This window comes from Salmo salar, chromosome 25 (genome assembly GCF_965601325.2).
Source record: "Salmo salar chromosome 25, fSalSal1, whole genome shotgun sequence".
Taxonomy (NCBI): Eukaryota; Metazoa; Chordata; class Actinopteri; order Salmoniformes; family Salmonidae; genus Salmo; species Salmo salar.
This window is the reverse complement of record NC_138315.1, coordinates 45,364,940-45,387,520: the sequence shown is the minus strand read 5'-3', so window position 1 is coordinate 45,387,520 and position 22,581 is coordinate 45,364,940. Positions and strand designations below refer to the sequence as shown.

Sequence of the window (22,581 nt, the reverse complement as noted above, 5' to 3'; positions counted from 1 at the left end):
TTCGTTGCGGGGCAAAGACACGTTAAGACAGCTAGCTAGCTGAGCTGGGCTGAGCTGTTAATTTTGATTGCTGATGTGATAAGGCATGCATGTGTATTGTTTCCGTTCCTCTCCTCGCCCCTACCTGGGCTTGAACCAGGGACCCTCTGCACACATCGACAACAGCCACCCTCGAAGCATCGTTACCCATCGCTCCACAAAAGCCACAGCCCTTGCAGAGCAAGGGGAACAACTACTTCAAGGTCTCAGAGCGAGTGACGTCACCGATTGAAACGCTACTAGCGCGCACCCCGCTAACTAGCTAGCCATTTCACATTGGTTACACATGACATGATGACAATCTTTTTCATGTTTGCCAGTTTGTCATGTTTAACTAGATAGCTCCCAAAAATAGCCACTGTGGTGCGAATGCTTATCGATTACCAAGCTAATGAAACTACATATTACATTATAGGGAGACATGCTAAATTGGCTAGCTAGCTATTTAGCTATCATTTCATCGTGGATAGCTATTGGATTATAGATTTCGAGGTCGTTTTTCGGCCTGTTCAACTAGCCGGCTAACTAGATGAATACCATTTACATCTATCCAGCTGGTAATTATGAAGCTAAATGTTTGCTAAATCTAGCCAGTTATCTTGTGTCTGCCTTGCCATTTTTGATCTGGAAGCAGGTTAAGTGTGTACAGGGCATTTTGGTATAGGTGTAGTAGTCAACAGGCAATAACAAGCTATTGGACACTAATTAATTGATGTATTAACCTATTTTTCTGGAATTTGTCTTTCAGCATAAACCTGCTCTCCGCCTCCAGTACAATGAGATGATGGAGGGTGAACAAGCAACACTTCAGGAATTTTCTCTTTGTACTTTGAGCTTATTGCTTGGTATGCAAGGTTTTAATGTCTTGTCTAATTTTGTCTGCTTTCCTCCTTAACAGCTGTAATTGTCTGGAGCCTGGTGTTGTTGTGGCCAAGGAACTTTCACTCAGATGGAACCAGGTTTTAGCAGCTGTGCAACGTTGATGTCCTTCCTCCCAGAGATGTGAAAGCATCCCCTGGGCTGGACACAACTCGGTAAACATATATTTTTGAGAATATCAGGACTTTTGCAATGAAAAGCCCATGGACATTACATGTCCTGCTCCAAAGGGCAGGACATAAATATGCTCTCAAGCTAGATTCCGTTGTTCATATCATAACATGACCTGAATCAAAGTTACTCAAAGGATCTTATGATATAGGCCTTAGTCGAGATAGTGTTTTTACCTAAGCCTTTATGTGTTTGTGTGTATTAACTTTTTCCTAATTGTAGGCTATTACTTTCAGCAGTTGAAGTGGATAAAATATTTTATTTTTTAAATATTTTCTTCGTTTTTTAACCACTATCTCAGTGCTTTAGAACATGGCCACATTCACATGTGTTCCAATGTGAATTATTTAAGAGATGAGTGGGTCTAAGGCTTTAGAGGGTGTGAACAATGCTAAATGGGTGTAAACAAAGAACAACGTTGTAGCTGTTCAATGTGAAATGTTATCTTTATTATACAACAATAGGCAATTTAATACTGTAAATGGTTTGCCTAATGGGGTAACTTAGTGAGATAATGTTCAGAGAATCTATTTTGCCAATTTAGTGAAAATATTAATTTTCTAAATATATGTTTCCCAAGTATTAATGTAGAGCAAGTGTGAAAATCACAGGAAAAATGTTTAAATGCCTTTTTCTCCTAAATGGGATTCTAAGTTTAGGAACGTTTAAAGCAGCATTACTTCCCCATGTTTCCTCCAACTGCAGTGTGTGATATGCCATTTTGAAGCTCCGAGTCTCTACTTTTATCCAATGAAAAGACTCCATTTAAAATGTTGGAACATAAGACCGAAAAGAGACGGTTTGTCACATATTTAAACTCATCCCAAAAAATGCTGTGAATGCCACTGACAATGTCTAAATAATAATTAAAAAAAAAACAGGCAATATTGTGATTAATGAAACTTCATAACCAAATGGTTGAGTGACTGAGTAAATGTGTAATGTGTAATTATCCCTTGTAACATTAGTCTTACACCGGTGGTGGAACGACATAGGTCACATGTGAGAATTCCAGATATTTCAACAGCAAACAGGCCCAACTGCATCTCTGCAGACTTCACACAAATATGCATTTGAAGTTATTTATGAGCTGTCCCCAGTTCCTGTTTCCATCATCTGGAGTAGGCCTGGGACCAGCTGTGCTCTCCTAACAGGATTGGGTAGGTTACTTTCTAAATGTAATCCGTTACAGTTACTAGTTACCTGTCCAAAATTGTAATCAGTAACGTAACTTTTTGGATTATCCAAACTCAGTAATGTAATCTGATTACATTCAGTTACTTTTAGATTACTTTCCCCTTAAGAGGCATTAGAAGAAGACACAGATATATGTTACCAATTTAAACACATCTATTGCAGGATACATCAATGTGAAAGTTCACATGGCTGGCCATATATGGATGTTACATTTTACTATATGGGTTGGTTATGTAGGCTTCTTCTAACCCATCACTTTCTACTACATATAATAACATGATTAAATTATATCTTTACATTAATATATCTAATTTATCAGTCCAAAAATGGATGTAGCAACTACAGATTGTCCCTTTAAGTGTATCAAAAATGTGCGAGTTTGAGAATGTGTCCATTAGGCCTATGGATATATATTTTTATATCAGCATGAATTAGATTGAGCAATAAAAGCCCCACTTTTATTCCATAGGCTGGGATCCGCACTATGCAGCTGTTATAAGAGCACATTATTCACTGGCTGTCCACTGGTTTCAAAAACAGTCATTGATAGGCAGCTTAAACTTCTTGAATTCAACCATTATTGGGTTCAAATACACATCCCTTACATGTAACTCCACAACCCTGCCTACACACACGACCTCTAACTGAGATCATCTTGAATCAACTAAGAGCATGGGAAACATTATCTCACCCTCTGTTATTGCTCAAGCATCGGTTGACAAGCCGTTGATTCAGAGAGCGAAAACACTCGCCCAGTGGCATGACGTTCACAGCTATGGAACATTTCCTCTAATTTCCTCTCATTTCCTCCCCTTTCATCTCCTTTCCTCTCATTTCCTTACATTTTATCTCCTTTCCTCTCCTCTCATTTCCTCTCATTTCCTCTCGTTTCCTCTCGTTTCCCTCTCGTTTCCCTCTCGTTTCCCTCTCGTTTCCCTCTTGTTTCCCTCTCCTCTCCTTTCCCTCTCCTTTCCCTCTTCTTTCCTCTTGTCCAGCTTAGAATACAGGGTCACTGTGTATATACATTTCTAAATGTAATCCGTTAGTTACTAGTTACCTGTCCAAAATTGTAATCAGTAACGTAACTTTTTGGATTACCCAAACTCAGTAACGTAATCTGATTACATTCAGTTACTTTTAGAATAATTTCCCCTTAAGAGGCATTAGAAGAAGACACAGATATATGTTACCAATTGAAACACATCTATTGCAGGATACATCAATGTGAAAGTTCACATGGCTGGCCATATATGGATGTTACATTTTACTATATGGGTTGGTTATGTAGGCTTCTTCTAACCCATCACTTTCTACTACATATAATAACATGATTAAATTATATCTTTACATTAATATATCTAATTTATTTTTCAAATTTTAAGTCCAAAAAATGGATGTAGCAACTACAGATTGTCCCTTTAAGTGTATCAAAAGTGTACAAGTTTGAGAATGTGTCTATTAGGCCTATGGATATATATTTTTATATCAGCATGAATTAGATTGAGCAACAAAAGCCCCACTTTTATTCCATAGGCTGGGATCCGCACTATGCAGCTGTTATAAGAGCGCATTTTTCACTGGCTGTCCACTGGTTTCAAAAACAGTGATTGATAGGCAGCTTAATCCCCTCAATTTATGTTCCTCAGATATGTTTGGGATAGACCATTTCATTAGGCAGAGATAAACACAATGTATGTTTAGTGTATCAGTGCAGCGAAGAATGACGTTCTAAAATTACAGTCAATGGAGACATCAGCATTGGGATTGTGGGAGACGAGCAACGTTTCACACAAATTGTCAAACATCACCAAGTTGTAGACCTTGAGTAATAGAGGCACACCAATCCGATGACAGACAACTGCACTCATTAGATGAGTCATCAAACGAGAGTTTCAAAATTACATTACTCATTTGGGTTTGCGTTCAAGTGAATATTTATCTCTTTCTCAGATTACAGTCATAAACAATGGAGCTCCGTTTAGATCTCGAGGTTTAACGCCAGTGGTGAATCACTCTTTCCAGAGAACTATTTTGTTGAGTGCTGGCTGTAAACAGCAGAGAAAAACTGTTTTTAAACTAAGGAGTTCAAGAGTTTCCATGCAGGATTTTTTTTCTTCTCTTTTTGGCTATCAATGTCTCGCTCTAAAGCTAACAGAGACGAGCTGTTCAGAGTCAAGTAAGTCCATAATTTTCTGTATTTGATTAGCCTTTACTCCTGCAGTCACAAGACAGCCCTACATGCTAACCAGTATATAATTCAAAACTCACAAGCCTATTCATTTCTTTTTCATATTGACAATTGTCTCTATAAAAGAGAAATTGACAAGCTTATGACTTTCCCCTTTTGGCATCTTCCACCTCTCTCCTTACAGAACCGCTATAAACCTACTATGGCCCATTGGGAAATTAGCATGATCTAAACTATGGCCCCTTGGGAAATTAGCATCATCTAAACTGTGGCCCTTTGGGAAATTAGCATGATCTAAACTATGGCCCCTTGGGAAATTAGCATGATCTAAACTATGGCCCCTTGGGAAATTAGCATGATCTGAACTGTGGCCCCTTGGGAAATTAGCATGATCTAAACTATGGCCCATTGGGAAATTAGCATGATCTAAACTATGGCCCCTTGGGAAATTAGCATGATCTAAACTGTGGCCCCTTGGGAAATTAGCATGATCTAAACTATGGCCCCTTGGGAAATTAGCATGATCTAAACTATGTCCCCTTGGGAGATTATCGTGATCTAAGAAAGAGAGGATAACTGATAATTTATGATATACAGCAGCTGAGAAAGTCATTTTTGTCTGCAATACAGGGACCTAGGAGTGACTACTTGCTGTTTCATTATTTAAAGTACAGGTGGCAATGGTAGACAAATATTGATGCCACCTGTACTTTAAATAATGAAACAGCAAGTAGTCACTCCTAGGTCCCTGTATTGCTGTAACGCCCTGGCCATAGAGAGGTTTTTTTTTGTTCTTTATTTTGGTTAGGCCAGGGTGTTACATTGGGTGGGCGTTCTATGTTCCTTTTTCTATGTTTTGGTATTTCTTTGTTTTGGGCTGTGTGTGTGGCTCCCAATCAGGCACAGCTGAAGCTCGTTGTTGCTGATTGGGAGTCACACATAAGGAGCATGTTTTTCCTTTGGGTTTTGTGGGTAATTGTTTCTGTTTTGAGTATTTTCCTAACAGGACTGTTTGCTGTCGTTTTTGTTCATTTTGTAGTGTTCTCTTGTTTTTTTAAATTAAAATTCTAATGATGAACACATCCTCTGCTGCACCTTGGTTCCCTCTTCCAGACAGCCGTTACAGAATTACCCACCAACAACGGACCAAGCAGCAGAGGAAGGAGCAGCACAAGGAGAGGCACCAGGAGAAAAGCTATCTGGAGTCATGGACTTGGGAGGAAATCCTGGACGGGAAAGGACCATGGGCTCAAGCTGGGGATTATCGCCGCCCACAGTGGGAGATCGAGAGCTGAGAGGCGCTGGTATGAGGAGAGGGAGCGCAACGGACATGGGAGGCAGCCCCACAATTTTTTTTTGGGGGGGGGGCACACTGGGAGATTGGCGGAGTCAGGTGGTAGACCTAAGCCAACTCCCCGTGCTTACCGGAAGCAGCGTGGTACTGGTAAGACACCGTGTTATGCTGTGGAGTGCACGGTGTCTCCAGTGCGTGTTCAAAGCCCGGTGCGCTACATACCAGCCCCCCGCAAGTGCCATGCGAGTGCAGGCATCAAGCCAGGGCGGATGGTGCCAGCTCAGCGCGTCTGGTCTCCAGTGCGCCTCCTCGGTCCAGGTTATCCTGCGCCGGCGTTGCGCACTGTGTCTCCAGAGCGCTGGGAGGGTCCAGTTCGCCCAATGCCTGCTCTCCGCCCGTGCCTGGCCAAAGTGGGCATTCAGCCTGGAGTGTGGGTAAAGAGTGTCCGTACCAGAACTCCAGTGCTCCCCCACAGCCCGGTTTATCCTGTGCCTCCTCCTCGGACCAGGCCTCCAGTGGGTCTCTCCATCCTGTGCCACCTCCCAGGACCAGGCCTCCAGTGGGTCTCCCCATCCTGGTTCATCCTGTGCCACCTCCCAGGACTAGGCCTCCAGTGGGTCTCACCTGTCCAGAGCAGTCAGAGCCGCCCGCCAGCCCGGTGAGTCCTGTGCCTACGCCTAGGGCCAGGCATCCATCATGTCTCCCCAGCCTGGTGAATCCTGGGTCAGTGCCGCCGGCGCCGCCAGGGACGCCCGCCAGCCGGGCGCAGCCAGGGTCGCCCGCCAGCCGGGCGCAACCATCACCGGGCGCAACCAGGGTCGCCCGCCAGCCGGGCGCAGCCATCGCCGCCCGCCAGCCGGGCGCAGTCAGCGTCGCCCACCAGACCTTCGGCGCGGCCAGGTGCGCCACCTAAGAGGGCGACGCCAAGGGTGGAGCAGAGGCCACGTCCCGCACCTGAGCCGCCGCCGTAAGAAGGCCCACCCGGACCCTCCCCTTCAGAGTCAGGTTTTGCGGCCGGAGTCCGCACCTTTGGGGGGGGGGGGGGGTACTGTAACGCCCTGGCCATAGAGAGGGTTTTTTTTGTTCTTTATTTTGGTTAGGCCAGGGTGTTACATTGGGTGGGCGTTCTATGTTCCTTTTTCTATGTTTTGGTATTTTCCTAACAGGACTGTTTGCTGTCATTTTTGTTCATTTTGTAGTGTTCTCTTGTTTTTTAAATTAAAATTCTAATGATGAACACATCCTCTGCTGCACCTTGGTTCCCTCTTCCAGACAGCCGTTACAATTGCAGACAAAAATAACTTTCTCAGCTGCTGTATATCATGAATGATCAGTTATCCTCTCTTTCTTAGATCATGCTAATTTCCCAAGGGGCCATAGTTTAGATCATGCTAATTTCCCAAGGGGCCACAGTTTAGATCATGCTAATTTCCCAAGGGGCCACAGTTTAGATCATGCTAATTTCCCAAGGGGCCATAGTTTAGATCATGCTAATTTCCCAAGGGGCCATAGTTTAGATCATGCTAATTTCCCAATGGGCCATAGTTTAGATCGTGCTAATTTCCCAATGGGCCATAGTTTAGATCGTGCTAATTTCCCAATGGGCCATAGTTTAGATCATGCTAATTTCCCAAGGGGACATAGTTTAGATCATGCTAATTTCCCAAGGGGACTTAGATTAGATCATGCTAATTTCCCAAGGGGCCATAGTTTAGTGCTGCATGAGTTCGCAATCTACTACTCAGGGCTGTTAGCATGGAGGAGGTACATAGCAATGGAGGTCAATGCTAAGTGGGCAGGTGAATGTCACCTGACTTTAGAGCTGAATAGAAGTTTGCAGAACATTGGGAACATCTAACTCCATGCTGAATCAAGTCTCACTTTGGGCTTCACAGGCCCCAGTCAGAGCCAAGATACAGATCCTCCCACATCCTCAGTATATCCGCTGGTATAGTACATATTTAACACCATAGACGCATCAGAGAAACAGTGGGGAATGTTTTAAATGTGACACCACCTCCAGGAGAAAGAGATGAGGGAATCAAATATACTGTAGACAGTTGTCAGTTATCTACAGTCTGATCTCTGAGAGGCATCATCTGTTCTCCATGGCTTCAAGTCATCCTGTTTATTTTGGGGTGTAGTCACTAGTACATGCATGCATTCCTGATTTAATCTACAGCAGTCTTCAGTGTGTTTTCCTACGAAGCATGGAAAACAACAAGTATCCCTTAACAACTGTAAGACATTCATTACACTGAAAGAAAACAGTTCAACCATCAAAACCACTTGAGAGATCCTTACGCTTGTTTGCTACTTTTCAGTGATCATGATAGTCATCAACACATTACAGGCAGCAAGCTCACTTCTTATTAGTGGTTCTCGTGGTGACAGTGTTATATGGATGGCACACACCGCACCGAATGTTGGTCTGCCGTTTGTTCGGCGCGGTGTGTTTTAGCGACCACCCTGCCGGTGGACGTCTGACTGACGACATTTTCGCACAAATCTACAGGTAGAATCGGTTTGCACTCAGGTTGCAAATTACGGCTGGCACTCTGTTCAGAGGTGCTAAGTACCTTTGGCCGGCAAACGCTACCGGTGTGCCCGTGTTCAACCAATACCTCATTACAAGAAGACCATCAGCAATCATCAGCAATCACTACTACACTCAATGGTAGGTTGAAGTGGTTGAAGTAAATATAAATCGGATTACTTGTTCCCATGCCTCCTAGGGGACTTGTTGTCTTAAAGTCCTACTGAGAGGATTTGAATATGAACAGAGCCTGAGGCAGTGGACAATGCACATGGTCAATATCCTCTTAGAGAGGGAGAGAGAGAGAGAGATACAGGATGAGAGGCTGCAATGTGTTATCTTACAGGGAGTCTGTCTACTCTGTAACTTTCAATTCAGTGAACTTCCCTCTGCATCAACAGCCACTGAAGTCACACACAAAGGAGCGGGGCCAAATTAGGAGCACAATGAGTCCACTGTGGGAGATTCAGAGGAAATGAATGAATGCTGTTGATACACATTCTCACACTGTCAGTGTTCTCACCTCCCAGTCCCTCCATAGCCTCAGCTGCACCATTACAAATCAACAGGAGAGCTCCATTCCATTGGTTTTCTCAGAACCCATCTATCACTGTAAGATGGAAGGCTCAGCTCACCCAGTAAAATACTATTGGTTATCACTGTGGTATACTGAAAACAAAGCAAAGAATTAGACATACAATGGATTGGGTCAACAGTCTATTTCTGCATTAATGAGAATGATGCTACTCCTGTTAATGAAGGACCGTGCATGATATTATGAACATAAAAGACTATGACTGCAGCTTAACAGTTTAGACAACATGGGGGCGACTGAGAGTCCTCTATACTGTCTGTCCCATCTGGCACACAGTCTCTTACAGCCACAAAGCTCATAAGTCTGCTGGGAGCCTTTAAGAAGAATGTTGCTGAACCTGTGGCATTGGCGCCTAGCTAGCTCTCTCCTCCCAGGCATGCATCCCCAGGGTGGCTGGGAACACAGATGGACAACACTTGGGACTGAGTCAGAGAGCCCAGTGGGACACAGGAATTACACCCTAGTATAACTACTCCCAGTCCCAGTTCAGCCCTTCACATCGCACGGCACGCCACAGTGTGACTTGCCCAGAGACTGAGACAAGGTGAAAATGATGGAGTCTATGGACTCCCAAGTTTGTTTTGATAACCAAATGACACAGCATAATGGATGTTTTTGTCTATAAACTAAAACTGAAACTCATCCACTGTCTGCCCATACAACTCTGAAACTCATTAGTAACAGCTGTACTGAGTTGCATACACAGATGTCTTTAGCTGCAAAAAAAACACACTCAAATCATTCGATACATCAGTCATCAATCTGACGCACTTCTATAGGCTATTGGAGAATTCATTTGTCTGACCAATCAATCAACAATATCATGTTTCCATCAAAACCAATCTACACAGGAACATTCAAGTTGTCATTATAAACATGGATTTGTGATCAATAAGCCTTTTTGTTAGAAGTTGAGAAACAAAAGAGCAGTATGTGGATCAATATATATATATATCATATATACTCATGCTGATAGTGACTTGGGTTATCAACTCCTGTTGGAAGTACTCAGCCCATACCGAGCTGCGCTGACTGTTTGGAAATCCTTTCAGATTTATCTCCCTCTTATCAAGTTGCACAAGTTGTTCAACTACTCTTTAATGCTGATAGCCTAGCAAACCCGGTCAGATCAAAATGAATTGGGTTGAAACGTATTGTAAACATGACAATTTAAGATGCGCTTTGTGCGGAGAAAGCTCAGTGGGGGGACCAAACAGAACAGGCATGGAACAAGTTGCAATTTTATAATGTTAGTTTTAACTCAAACAGACAAATGAATTCATATTTAAATAGAAACATACCCATTTTTGTTTCCCAGTTTCTGAAGATGAGGTGTCTGTTGAAAGTTCAGCTAATGGGCAATGTTGCGTCCGGAGATGCACAGCGAACGCCAGACTAGTCCACTGAGTTGCTGCTGCGCTTCGTCCCGTTTGGAGACAGGCTGACTGACGTCACCACCGGAGGATTGGTGTGTAGGATTGATTAGTTTAGTTTAGTTTACTTTATTAGGATCTCCATTAGCTACTGCACATGCAGCAGCTACTCTTCCTGGGGTTCACATAAAACAGTACTAGACAAGAACAATATAAGATATTACAAAACAAATAAATAAAATATGAGTTATATATAGGAAAGACACCAAGAGACAACAAAAATACTATTTACACACTATTCATATATACATATTCATATCCTTGTATACAGTATAGTTAAAATAGTTCTTTAGAAAGAGTAGAGGATCTAAATTACAATATGTTTTTAGAGCCAGGACAGGACAGCACTATGTTCGGGCCCCTCACCTCGCCCCGCTTCAGAGGACAGAGCAGTTTGTTGGTCATTCAACCCTGGATACTTTATCTTGGTTTATGTTATTAAACATTCTTCTGCTGGTCCAGATAAAAGACCACTGTCTAAACTTAGACCAGTGCAGGTTTGCCTTTGCCTGAGTGAAGACAAGATCTGGGTTAATTTATCCACATAATAGAGCCCCACAGTGGAGCTGTCATAATACCCATAAAACCTAGTGGTCAAACAAGGAAATGGTTCCAATTGTTTTTCCACCATTCATTTTTCCCATAGGGGATTTTAGAAACACTTAAAATAAGGGCTGTGTTTTGTGTAGACTTACCCTGGCCTGACGTTTTGATAACCATGTAAATCTCTCTAGGACAAGGTGACTTTTATCATATATATATATATATATATACATATATATATATTAGAAGTGTTTCTATAATCCCCTGTTTCTAAAATCCCCTTTGTTTGACCGCTAGGTTTTATGGGTGTTATGACTCATACTATGCTCTATGCCTTAGCTAAACTGTTTTGAGGGAAGGTAATACATTTGTAATCCCAATTAAGTCATAATATCAAGTTATATATAAAAAAAAAACATATTTGTCTGGTGAGACTGGCTTAGAACTGCAGGGTAAACCAAGGCTTATTCTCAATGGTGTAGTATCCTGTCTACCCCTGAAGCTCTCAGTAATCCAATGTTTTAGATAAGGTGTTATCATGTCAGCTGGGCTATCCTGTGCAAGAAAGTCAACAAGGACAAAGAACCAATGAGCACTCACCACAGATCATAGGTTAGCCCCAGACCTGCAGCGTAAGTGAATCCAACCTGCTGTCCAATAACTCAATGTACAAATCAAAATAACTGGAGAAAATACAATCCCCATAAAGAGAAAAGACAAAACATTAGGCTGTAGTCTCTAAGGATTGGATTCAATCTGTACCACGGAAGTATCGCGGAAGATCCGAGTTAAAATACTCAAGGTAATTTTCGATTGAGCCGACAAATGCACCGTGAATGAAGTTTCTGTGAACGCGGGAACATTGCCTTTAAATTTCAATCAAGCTATAATGTGTATGTTGCGCGACACTTCTGCAATACGGATTGAATTCCCAACTACGTTCTATTACCTACCTTGTTTAATCTAATTCATCTTTTTTTGAGCGAATGGTCAGTGGTCCAGAACATAATTACAAATACTTTGTACACTGCAAATTGACCGCAATAAACCCAAACAGTTTTTACAGTTTTTGATGTTCAATAACAAAAAATAAATCACTGGTCAGAAAACTTATTGAAATCACCAGAGGGGCCAATTTGGCCTGTGGGCCACCAGTTGGGGAACCATATTGTCCCCCTCAGCCTCACCATCATTCCAGCCCCTCTGCTTCTCATTAAAGAGTGGAGAAACACACAATGCCAATCAGCATCGATCCAGTGCATTGGTATCCGGTATCCAAGGAGGCCACAGTGTTCTGCAGGCCCAGTCTTTTCACTGTCGGCCAAATGGACAATTCTCAATGGGCCACTTGATGGTCAAGCAGGGCTTCCACCCAACATGGCAAGGACAACACATAGAGAAGGGACGCTTTTGGTACCACTACCAGCTATGTCTCACTGAGAGATAGAAGGAACATCTACTGTTCTTCACTATGGTCGTGGAAATTCTTACACAGGGACACTCAAAGTCAATCTTAAATGAATCATCGTTTATTTGTCATTGTGCTGGGAAGGTTCCAACCAACTCAATGCACCTTAGTACATGTCTGTCATAAAACTCTCCCGGGGCTGTCCCAACAGTTGTCTTATATACCGCTATGCACAGACAAGTTATATTTGCATGATTTAACATAATTAATTAATAATTATCGGTTTGTTCTATTCATGTGACCGACCAATACTGTTTCATAACAAGTGACAGACCAACACCCCACGAGGCTTCTCCTCTCTAAACTGAGACTTTGAAACTGAGATATCTTTCTTTTGTTCTCAAAACACGGTCATTCGTTCAAAAAAAAATGGTCTGGCGTAATGCTAAATTGCAGCTACTGATAGGTGTGATTTGTACAGTCAGCCACTTGCATGGACAAGGAAATTGGTTATTAGAACCGCACATGAATAGAACACAGAAATGAGTTATAAGAATAGCACAAACATAAAAATTTCCCTCACACTATATATTGTGAAAAAGGAATTGATATGATATTTTGGAGTAGTTGCTGTTTTAGAGTAAAGGATTGACATCAGGCACATTTTCCCATTAATATCAACAGGACTACAATGCGTAAAGAGTTCGCTCATGAATCATGAGCAAAGCTTCTAGAACACAATAGTATGTGAGTGACAGCCTGTTGTTGTCCAGTTGTATGTGAGTGACAGCCTTCCCTGTAGCTCAGTTGGTAGAGCATGGTGTTTGCAACGCCAGGGTTGTGGGTTCGATTCCCACGGGGGGCCAGCAAAAAGAAATGTATGAAATTGTATGAAAAGTATGCATTCACTACTGTAAGTCGCTCTGGATAAGAGCGTCTGCTAAATGACTAAAATGTAAATGTAATGTATGTGAGTGACAGCCTGTTGTTGTCCAGTTGTATGTGAGTGACAGCCTGTTGTTGTCCAGTTGTATGTGAGTGACAGCCTGTCGTTGTTCAGTTGTATGTGAGTGACAGCCTGTTGTTGTTCAGTTGTATGTGAGTGACAGCCTGTTGTTGTCCAGTAGTATGTGAGTGACAGCCTGTTGTTGTTCAGTTGTATGTGAGTGACAGCCTGTTGTTGTCCAGTAGTATGTGAGTGACAGCCTGTTGTTGTCCAGTTGTATGTGAGTGACCGCTCTGTTGTTGTCCAGTTGTATGTGAGTGACCCTCTGTTGTTGTTCAGTTGTATGTGAGTGACAGCCTGTTGTTGTCCAGTTGTATGTGTGTGACAGCCTGTTGTTGTCCAGTAGCATGTGAGTGACAGCCTGTTGTTGTCCAGAAGCATGTGAATGACAGCCTGTTGTTGTCCAGTAGCACGTGAGTGACAGCCTGTTGTTGTCCAGAAGCATGTGAGTGACAGCCTGTTGTTGTCCAGTAGCATGTGAGTGACAGCCTGTTGTTGTCCAGTAGCATGGGTGTGACAGCCTGTTGTTGTCCAGTAGCATGGGAGTGACAGCCTGTTGTTGTCCAGTACATGTGAGTGACAGCCTGTTGTTGTCCAGAAGCATGTGAGTGACAGCCTGTTGTTGTCCAGTAGCATGTGAGTGACAGCCTGTTGTTGTCCAGTAGCATGGGTGTGACAGCCTGTTGTTGTCCAGTAGCATGGGAGTGACAGCCTGTTGTTGTCCAGTACATGTGAGTGACAGCCTGTTGTTGTCCAGTAGCATGTGAGTGACAGCCTGTTGTTGTCCAGTAGCATGGGAGTGACCCTCAGTTGTGGGTCAGTAGTATGGGAGTCACCCTCTCATGGATAATGGCGCTGGAGGGTGGGGCAGCGATTTTACGGGCTACTAACCAACTGTGATATTTTGTTTGTTTTTTCACATTGTAACTCATGTTGTACATAATGTTGCTGCTACCGTCTCTTCTGATTAAAGAAGTAATAAAACTGGCCTTCTTTAGACTAGTTGAGTATCTGGAGCATCAGCATTTGTGGGTTCACAACCCGCTTCTTGAGATAGTCACCTGAAACGCATTTCAATTAACCGGTGTGCCTTCTTAAAAGCTAATTTGTGGAATTTCAAATCAAATCAAATCTTCTTTCCTTCTTAATGCAATTGAGCCAATCAGTTGTATTGGGGGGGGGGGGAGGGGGGGGGGGGGTAGCCCGATTTGGTAAAATACCAAGTCCATATTATGGCAAGAACAGCTCAAATAAGCAAAAAGAAACGACAGTCCATCATTAGTTTAAGACATGAAGTGCAGTCGCAAAACCATCAAGCGCTATGATGAAACTGGCTCTCATGAAGACTGCTACAGGAATGGAAGACCAGAGTTCTCTCTTCTGCAGAGGATACAGTGAGGGAAAAAAGTATTTGATCCCTTGCTGATTTTGTACGTTTGCCCACTGACAAAGAAATTCTCAGTCTATAATTTTAATGGTAGGTTTATTTGAACAGTGAGAGACAGAATAACAGCAACAAAAAATCCAGAAAAACGCATGTCAAAAATGTTATAAAATTATTTGCAGGGATATAAGTATTTGACCCCTCTGCAAAACATGACTTAGTACTTGGTGGCAAAACCCTTGTTGGCAATCACAGAGGTCAGACGTTTCTTGTAGTTGGCCAACAGGTTTGCACACATCTCAGGAGCGATTTTGTCCCACTCCTCTTTGCATATCTTCTCCAAGTCATTAAGTTTTCGAGGCTGACGTTTGGCAACTCGAACCTTCAGCTCCTCCACAGATTTTCTATGGGATTAAGGTCTGGAGACTGGCTAGGCCACTCCAGGACCTTAATGTGCTTCTTCTTGAGCCACTCCTTTGTGGCCTTGGCCATGTCTTTTGGGTCATTTTCATGCTGGAATACCCATCCACGATCCATTTTCAATGCCCTGGCTGAGGGAAGGAGGTTCTCACCCAAGATTTGACGGTACATGGCCCCATCCATCGTCCCTTTGATGCGGTGAAGTAGTCCTGTCCCCTTAGCAGAAAAACACCCCCAAAGCATAATGTTTCCACCTCCATGTTTGACGGTGGGGATGGTGTTCTTGGGGTCATAGGCAGCATTCCCCCTCCTCCAAACACGGCGAGTTGAGTTGATGCCAAAGAGCTCCATTTTGGTCTCATCTGGCCACAACACTTTCACTCAGTTCAAATCAAATCTAATTTATTTATATAGCCCTTCTTACATCAGCTGATATCTCAAAGTGCTGTACAGAAACCCAGCCTAAAACCCCAAACAGTAAGCAATGCAGGTGTAGAAGCACGGTGGCTAGGAAAAACTCCCTAGAAAGGCCAAAACCTAGGAAGAAACCTAGAGAGGAACCAGGCTATGAGGGGTGGCCAGTCCTCTTCTGGCTGTGCTGGGTGGAGATTATAACAGCACATGGCCAAGATGTTCAAATGTTCATAAATGACCAGCATGGTCAAATAATAATAATCATAGTAGTTGTCGAGGGTGCAGCAAGTCAGAAACTCAAGAGTAAGTGTCAGTTGGCTTTTTCATAGCCGATCTTTGAGAGTATCTCTACCGCTCCTGCTGTCTCTAGAGAGTTGAAAACAGCAGGTCTGGGACAGGTAGCACGTCCGGTGAACAGGTCAGGGTTCCAGCTGGTCTGGGACAGCAGGTCTGGGACAGGTAGCACGTCCGGTGAACAGGCCAGGGTTCCATAGCCGCAGGCAGAACAGTTGAAACTGGAGCAGCAGCACAGCCAGGTGGACTGGGGACAGCAAGGAGTCATCATGCCAGGTAGTCCTGAGGCATGATCCTAGGGCTCAGGTCCTCCGAGAGAGAGAAAGAAAGAAAGAAAGAAAGAAAGAAAGAAAGAAAGAAAGAAAGAGAGAATTAGAGAGAGCATATTTAAATTCACACAGGACACCAGATAAGACAAGAGAAATACTCCAGATGTAACAGACTGACCCTAGCCCCCCGACACATAAACTACTGCAGCATAAATACTGGAGGCTGAGACAGGAGGGGTCAGGAGACATTGTGGCCCCATCCGATGAAACCCCCGGACAGGGCCAAACAGGCAGGATATAACCCCACCCACTTTGCCAAAGCACAGCCCCCACACCACTGGAGGGATATCTCCAACCACCAACTTACCATCCTGAGACAAGGCCGAGTATAGCCCACAAAGATCTCCGCCACGGCACAACCCAAGGGGGGCGCCAACCCAGACAGGAAGACCATGCCAGTGACTCAACCCACTCAAGTGACGCACCCCTCCTAGGGACGGCATGGAAGAACACCAGTAAGCTAGTGACAGCCCCTGTAATAGGATTAGAGGCAGAGAATCCCAGTGGAGAGAGGGGAACCGGCCAGGCAGAGACAGCAAGGGCGGTTCGTTGCTCCAGCCTTTCCGTTCACCTTCACACCCCTTGGCCAGACTACACTTAATCATAGGACCTACTGAAGAGATGAGCCAACAAGTGCTCAGCATATGTGGGAACTCCTTCAAGACTGTTGGAAAAGCATTCCAGGTGAAGCTGGTTGAGAGAATGCCAAGAGTGTGCAAAGCTGTCATCAAGGCAAAGGGTGGCTATTTGAAGAATCTCAAATCTCAAATATATTTTAACTTGTTTAACACTTTTTTGGTTACTACATGATTCCATATGTGTTATTTCATAGTTGTGATGTCTTCACTATTATTCTACAATGTAGAAAATAGTAAAAATAATGAAAAACCCTTGAATGAGTAGGTGTTCTAAAACTTTTGACCGGTAATGTATATTACCACCACACAACGGTAATGTATATTACCACCACACAACAATATTACAATGTGCATGTGTGTAGAGTGTGTGTGCTAGCGTGTGTGTGCACATGCGTGTGTCTGTCTCTGTGTGTGTGTCTCTTCACAGTCCCCTCTGTTCCATAAGGTGTATTTGATCTGTTATTTAAATCTGATTCTACTGCTTGCATCAGTCCCATAGTATGTTCTAGACGTGAGGATTGTGAAGAGACCTCTGATGGCATGTCTTGTGGGGTATGCATGAGTGTCCGAGCTGTGCTAGTAGTTTAAACAGACATCCTAGGTACTGTTGTATCAACATGTTTTGACTCCAAGCAGTTTAGTGCACCTCAAGTTGCTCAATTTCCACATTATACATTAAAAGATTTAGTTGAGGTTTAGTGAATTGTCGTGTCTTTGGGGGTACCATTAAACTGAAGATATGTTTATCAATTAGCTCCCTGTAATTATTATCACGCGATTAAACTGATTAATCGTTTAATTGTAATTAACTAGGAGATCGGGGCACCAAGGAGAATATTCAGATTACAAAGCTATAATTTTCCTAATATAACTTTCCTGTACTATAATATTATATCCTATTATAGTATAGGCCGATTATCTTCTGGTTTAAATGGTGTATTTTACCTCGAGTCCAGTCTCATTCCAAACGTCGTAAATTGTTGTATTTGCACGAACCCAGTCTTTACTAAAATCATCCATACATCAATTGTCTTAAAATCATTTATTTACTACACTAAGTAATTAACAGAAAACATACAAACAGTAATTATCGTCACAAAGGATTGGTAGAGGAATGTGCCCTTGTGGGCTAAACAGGCAGGTCGGCCTGTTGAACAATGGATCATAAAAGGTCAGCTGTGGCACACAGAGTTCATTAATATTAACAATTGACAATTGAAGGCTCACTCATTCGGGAACAATTGCAATCAATATATATTTACGCTCAGTGTGTCGTTCTGATTCTTGTTGGAGAGTAATTCTGATGGAGAGTCTCTCTCTCAGTTAGAATGGATCTTTCAAAGCGACATTCATTAATGTCGTTATAGAATGGATGTTTCGTTGGTCTTCGCGTTCGATGATATAATTTACTTAGCTGCAGACTAATAATTAATATCAAAGACTTGTTCTTATTCTGTCGGTCTCGATAGTCTAAAAGTTAACCACGTGGTATAGTTCACTTTCAGTAGAGTACTTGGATGGTCAAACCTATGGGCCAACTCGCAATGGAGTGGAGGCCTGGTCTGAAGAAATGTAAATCAGGGGGTGTTTTATAGTGCCCATAGAACAGGCTTGTCAAATGACGCCTGGTCCTGTATGTGTCCCTGGGGGCGGGCCGATGACTGAGCTAGACTTGGTTACAGAAATACAATTCTATCACATTACATCAGTACATAGCATCTCAATGTCTTACAAAAGCTTTATCCTTATTAATACATTCTATACAACCATTATGTTGCAAGTCTCAAGCTGATGCTATTATATAAACAGTTTTATGGTAATATGGCTATATTGTCTCTTCTGAGTATCACAAAATTGTACCAAGCGGATCAGTTCGTAGCTGGATTCTTCACCAATCTTCCATACCTTCTCCAACACACACATGTCGCTCGGTTCTCCAATTCTATGAGTTGGAAGAATTTCCTTTGTCTCTCTATGGGCCATGTGGCCAGAGACTCTCCTGGAATTTTAGAGTTTTTACAACCCTTTACACACAGGGTGGATTGGGGGAAGGTAGGTTGGGTGGTGGTGCAAAAGGGAGGGGGTCAACTGTCCTCCCTGTACCAAAAGAGGCCAACGTCATGACAGAATGATTTGTCCAAAATGCAATGCTTTTAGTTTTTCAAATATGTATGACTAAGTTATTCCTTGCCACCAATTCTAAAACTAACTGCAGCTCTTTGTTAAGTGTTGCAGTCATTAGTCATTAGTAAATATTTTAAAAAGTAAGGGGCCTTGACAGCTGCCCTGGGGAATTCCTGATTCTACCTGGATTATGTTGGCGAGGCTTCCATTAAGGAACACCCTCTGTGTTCTGTTAGACAGGTAACTATTTATCCACAATATAGCAGGGGGTGTAAAGCCATAACATATACGTTTTTACAGCAGCAGACTACGATCGATAATTTCAAAAGTCGCAAAACAGCCCCACAATATTTTTATCATTCATTTCTCTCAGCCAATCATCAGTCATTTGTGTAAGTGCTGTGCTTGTAGAATGTTCTTCCCTATAAGCATCCTGAAAGTCTGTTGGCAATTTGTTTACTGTAGAATAGCATTGTTTCTGGTCAAACACAATTTTGGTAACAGGCTGATTGGTTGGCTGTTTGAGCCAGTAAAGGGGGCTTTACTATTCTTGAGTAGCGGAATGAATTTTGCTTCCCTTCAGGCCTGAGGGCACACTTTCTAGTAGGCTTAGATTGAAGATGTGGCAAATAGGAGTGGCAATATCGTCCACAATTATCCTCAGTAATTTAAATCCACCGCATACCTTCGAGGTAATATGTCCTTTTTACAGATGTCCATGTAGGCCTATATAAGAGGTTTACCACTGAGAAGAAGTAGCAGAGTGCCCTATTTCACAGGGGCAGACACACTTAATTGTGCTGAATTCCTGCGTTTGCTCAACAGCAGTAGGTTAGATTTTCACTTCCTGTGGAATTGTTTGTAAAACCCCATTTGTTGACTGGGGTTTTATTGGGGAATCTGTGTGACTTGTAAGACTACAATCAGCAGCTTGTTGAGAGTGAGGAGAGAGATGGGGGAGCTAAGGGAGCCAGTTTTACATGGCAGGATAGTTGAGTAGCTCTCCAATGTCACTATGGAGATGGGAAGAGTCTATTTCAATCAGCCTCTCAGAGACTTTTTCTCTGTAGTTACACAGCAAGAGATATCATGTAAGTGATGTTACACTGTTATTACATGTTAAAAATGTGCTCATATTTTCATATTGGTAAAATCTATTGATATCAAAAATCTGTATTTAGATCATAGGACAGTTAATTAAGAATAATAGTGTAAAATCATGTGATCCAAATTTCTCAGGATATAATAATTAATTTCCTCCAATGGAACTATTATTGTTGGCCAGGGTTTCCGCTTAATCTGGAGGAGCAAAGAATGTAGTAGGCAAAACATTCAAAGAAGATTATACTGCCAAACATTATTTTCACAACTGTACAGATTTCAAGAATCTAGTGCTTTTTTTTACACCTTGCACTAACATGTGAGTTCTGTGATCTGATCAATACCCAGCTAGCACATTTGGTTCCATAGAAGTTGTGGGAACGTTTTGGTTTTCCATTGGTTCTGGGAACAAAGCCATACGTTTTCTGATCGGTAAAAGGGAATGTTAAGAAAACCACGAGGAAACATGAAGAAAATGTTATGCTGAAGTCCTGAAATTCTCACAGAGGAACGTTGTTTCTTCACATTCTCGGGAACAATTTGAGAACATTACTTTAAATAGAACCATGGGGAAAATGTAGGAAATGTAAAGCTGAAGTCCTGAAATTCTCACAGAAGAACATTGTTTCTTCACGTTCTCGGGAACAATTTGAGAACATTACTTTAAATAGAACCATGGGGAAAATGTAGGAAATGTAAAGCTGAAGTACTGAAATTCCCACCTAAGAAACATATGGTTCTCAGAACGTTGTGGGAAGGTTGTATGCAAAATATCTACAGGACAACCACGCTCTCACCAAGCTATAAGAAACATATGGTTCTCAGAATATTATGTGCTAGGTGTGCACAGTGTATTAATCCATCCACTGTGTCCGCATTGTGACCAGATTAGCTGGCACCTCACTGTATGCAAATTATTTGACAGATATTCTTTCGAAATAATATGGATTTATTTATTTTAAGAAAATTTCTGATGCCATAAGTCAAAGGTGCTATCTGGCAATGATTTTAGAGGTCGGTATAATGATGATTTAAAATGTTTGACAATCCAGATCTGTCTACACTTGATTGATATACAGACACAACGCAAGCCTGACTACCTCCAGAGTTGACCAGGAAGATCTGATCACAATGTGTGGTTTTTAAAAATAATCTCTACACCTGAAATGTGAGTCCCACCGGGTATAAACGGGGCTTCTGCGTTTGCCTTGATATGAACATAAATGAAGGTCTAAATATTTGGTTTTGGATGACATAAAGGAGAAATAGCAGCTATAAACATCCATGCTATTCAGAGGTTTACAGGAAGTGGACTGTGCCCCCTCTAATTGATTCCCCATTCTCAAGTAGAAAGACGGCTCATGGACAACATCAATAAAACATTTGTCAGAGGGTCACCATGAACAATAACTAAATCCAGGTCACTTAGTATCCCGGGCAGCACCCGGTCTGAAAAGAGGAGGCCAAGGACCAAGTTGCCATTAATTAAAACACGTTTGTCGTTCACCAAGTTTGTGGTCCATTCAAATCATCTATTCAAAAGTCTGTTTGTGGGTAGGTATCATAACAAACATGATGTCACGTCCTGGCCAGCATAAGGGTTAATTGTCATTTTAGTTTGGTCAGGACGTGGCAGAGGGTATTTGTTTTATGTGGTTCAGGGTGGTGTGTTAGTTAGGAGGGCGTTTGATTTATTATTTCCGGGTTTTGAGTTATGGTCTATGTTGATGTATTTCTATGTGTAGTCTGGTTGATCTGTTTCTATGTTGAGTTAATTGGGGTGGACTTCCAATTGAAGGCAGCTGTGTGGTGTTGCCTTTGATTGGAAGTCCTATATTAGTTGGGTGTGTTTATCTGTGTATTTGTGGGAGATTGTTTCGTGTTTAGCGTGTGTAAGCCTAACAGGACTGTCTGTAAAATCGTGAGTTCATTTTGTTATTTTTGAATGTTCGTTTTTGAGTTTATTAAATGTTCAAAAATGAACTATCACAACCCTGCTGCATTTTGGTGATCTTTTTCCGACGATGATTTCGCTATATCGTCCTCCGACGAAGAAATCCCTGACACATGATATCCATTTATAAATAAAGTAGACCAAAATAATAATTTAATTTGTTGAGACGTCTAGTGACGTTGTTTATGAAAAGCCATATAATATCTACCCGTACTCCCCTCCAATAAGGAACTATAACACCGTATCACTGTTACCAATGTCAATGAACCATTTTCATATCCTCAGCACTGTATCCTCCCGTATTACAGTTTTCCTCTAAAACAAACAAATCAAAGTATGAAGGAGGAGAGGGGGTGTGAGAGGGGAGAGGTAATATGCACTTTTTAATTGGAAATAAAAGCCTCTTGGAACACAGCACCAAACACAATCACCGTCATGGTTACTGAGCCACAGGGAAAATGGCAGGGAAAGAATACGGTCACACTGGCCTGGCACAAGCCTAAGAGGCACAGTACATTCCATGTTGTAGGACAAGAGTTAAACTTCTGTCCTTATTAAACAAGACTTGGTCTTGGATTCAGACTTGACATAACTCTGATAGTTTGGACAAATGTGAAGAAGTGATTGAAGAATA

The 22,581-nt window shown here is 42.3% G+C and overlaps 1 protein-coding gene across 2 annotated transcripts in view; it reads right to left on the bottom strand.

The window, feature by feature from the left end:
• Positions 1-10,477, bottom strand: part of LOC106586816 (neuronal membrane glycoprotein M6-b) — a 64,947-nt gene extending 54,470 nt beyond the window's left edge. For both annotated transcript variants that reach the window (XM_014174497.3, XM_014174499.3), the window contains exon 1: positions 10,201-10,477. In XM_014174497.3, the coding sequence (XP_014029972.1) occupies positions 10,201-10,204 (4 nt within the window). In that variant the 5' untranslated portion in view covers positions 10,205-10,477. The remainder of the gene's footprint in view (positions 1-10,200) is intronic.
• Positions 10,478-22,581: the final 12,104 nt, after the last annotated feature.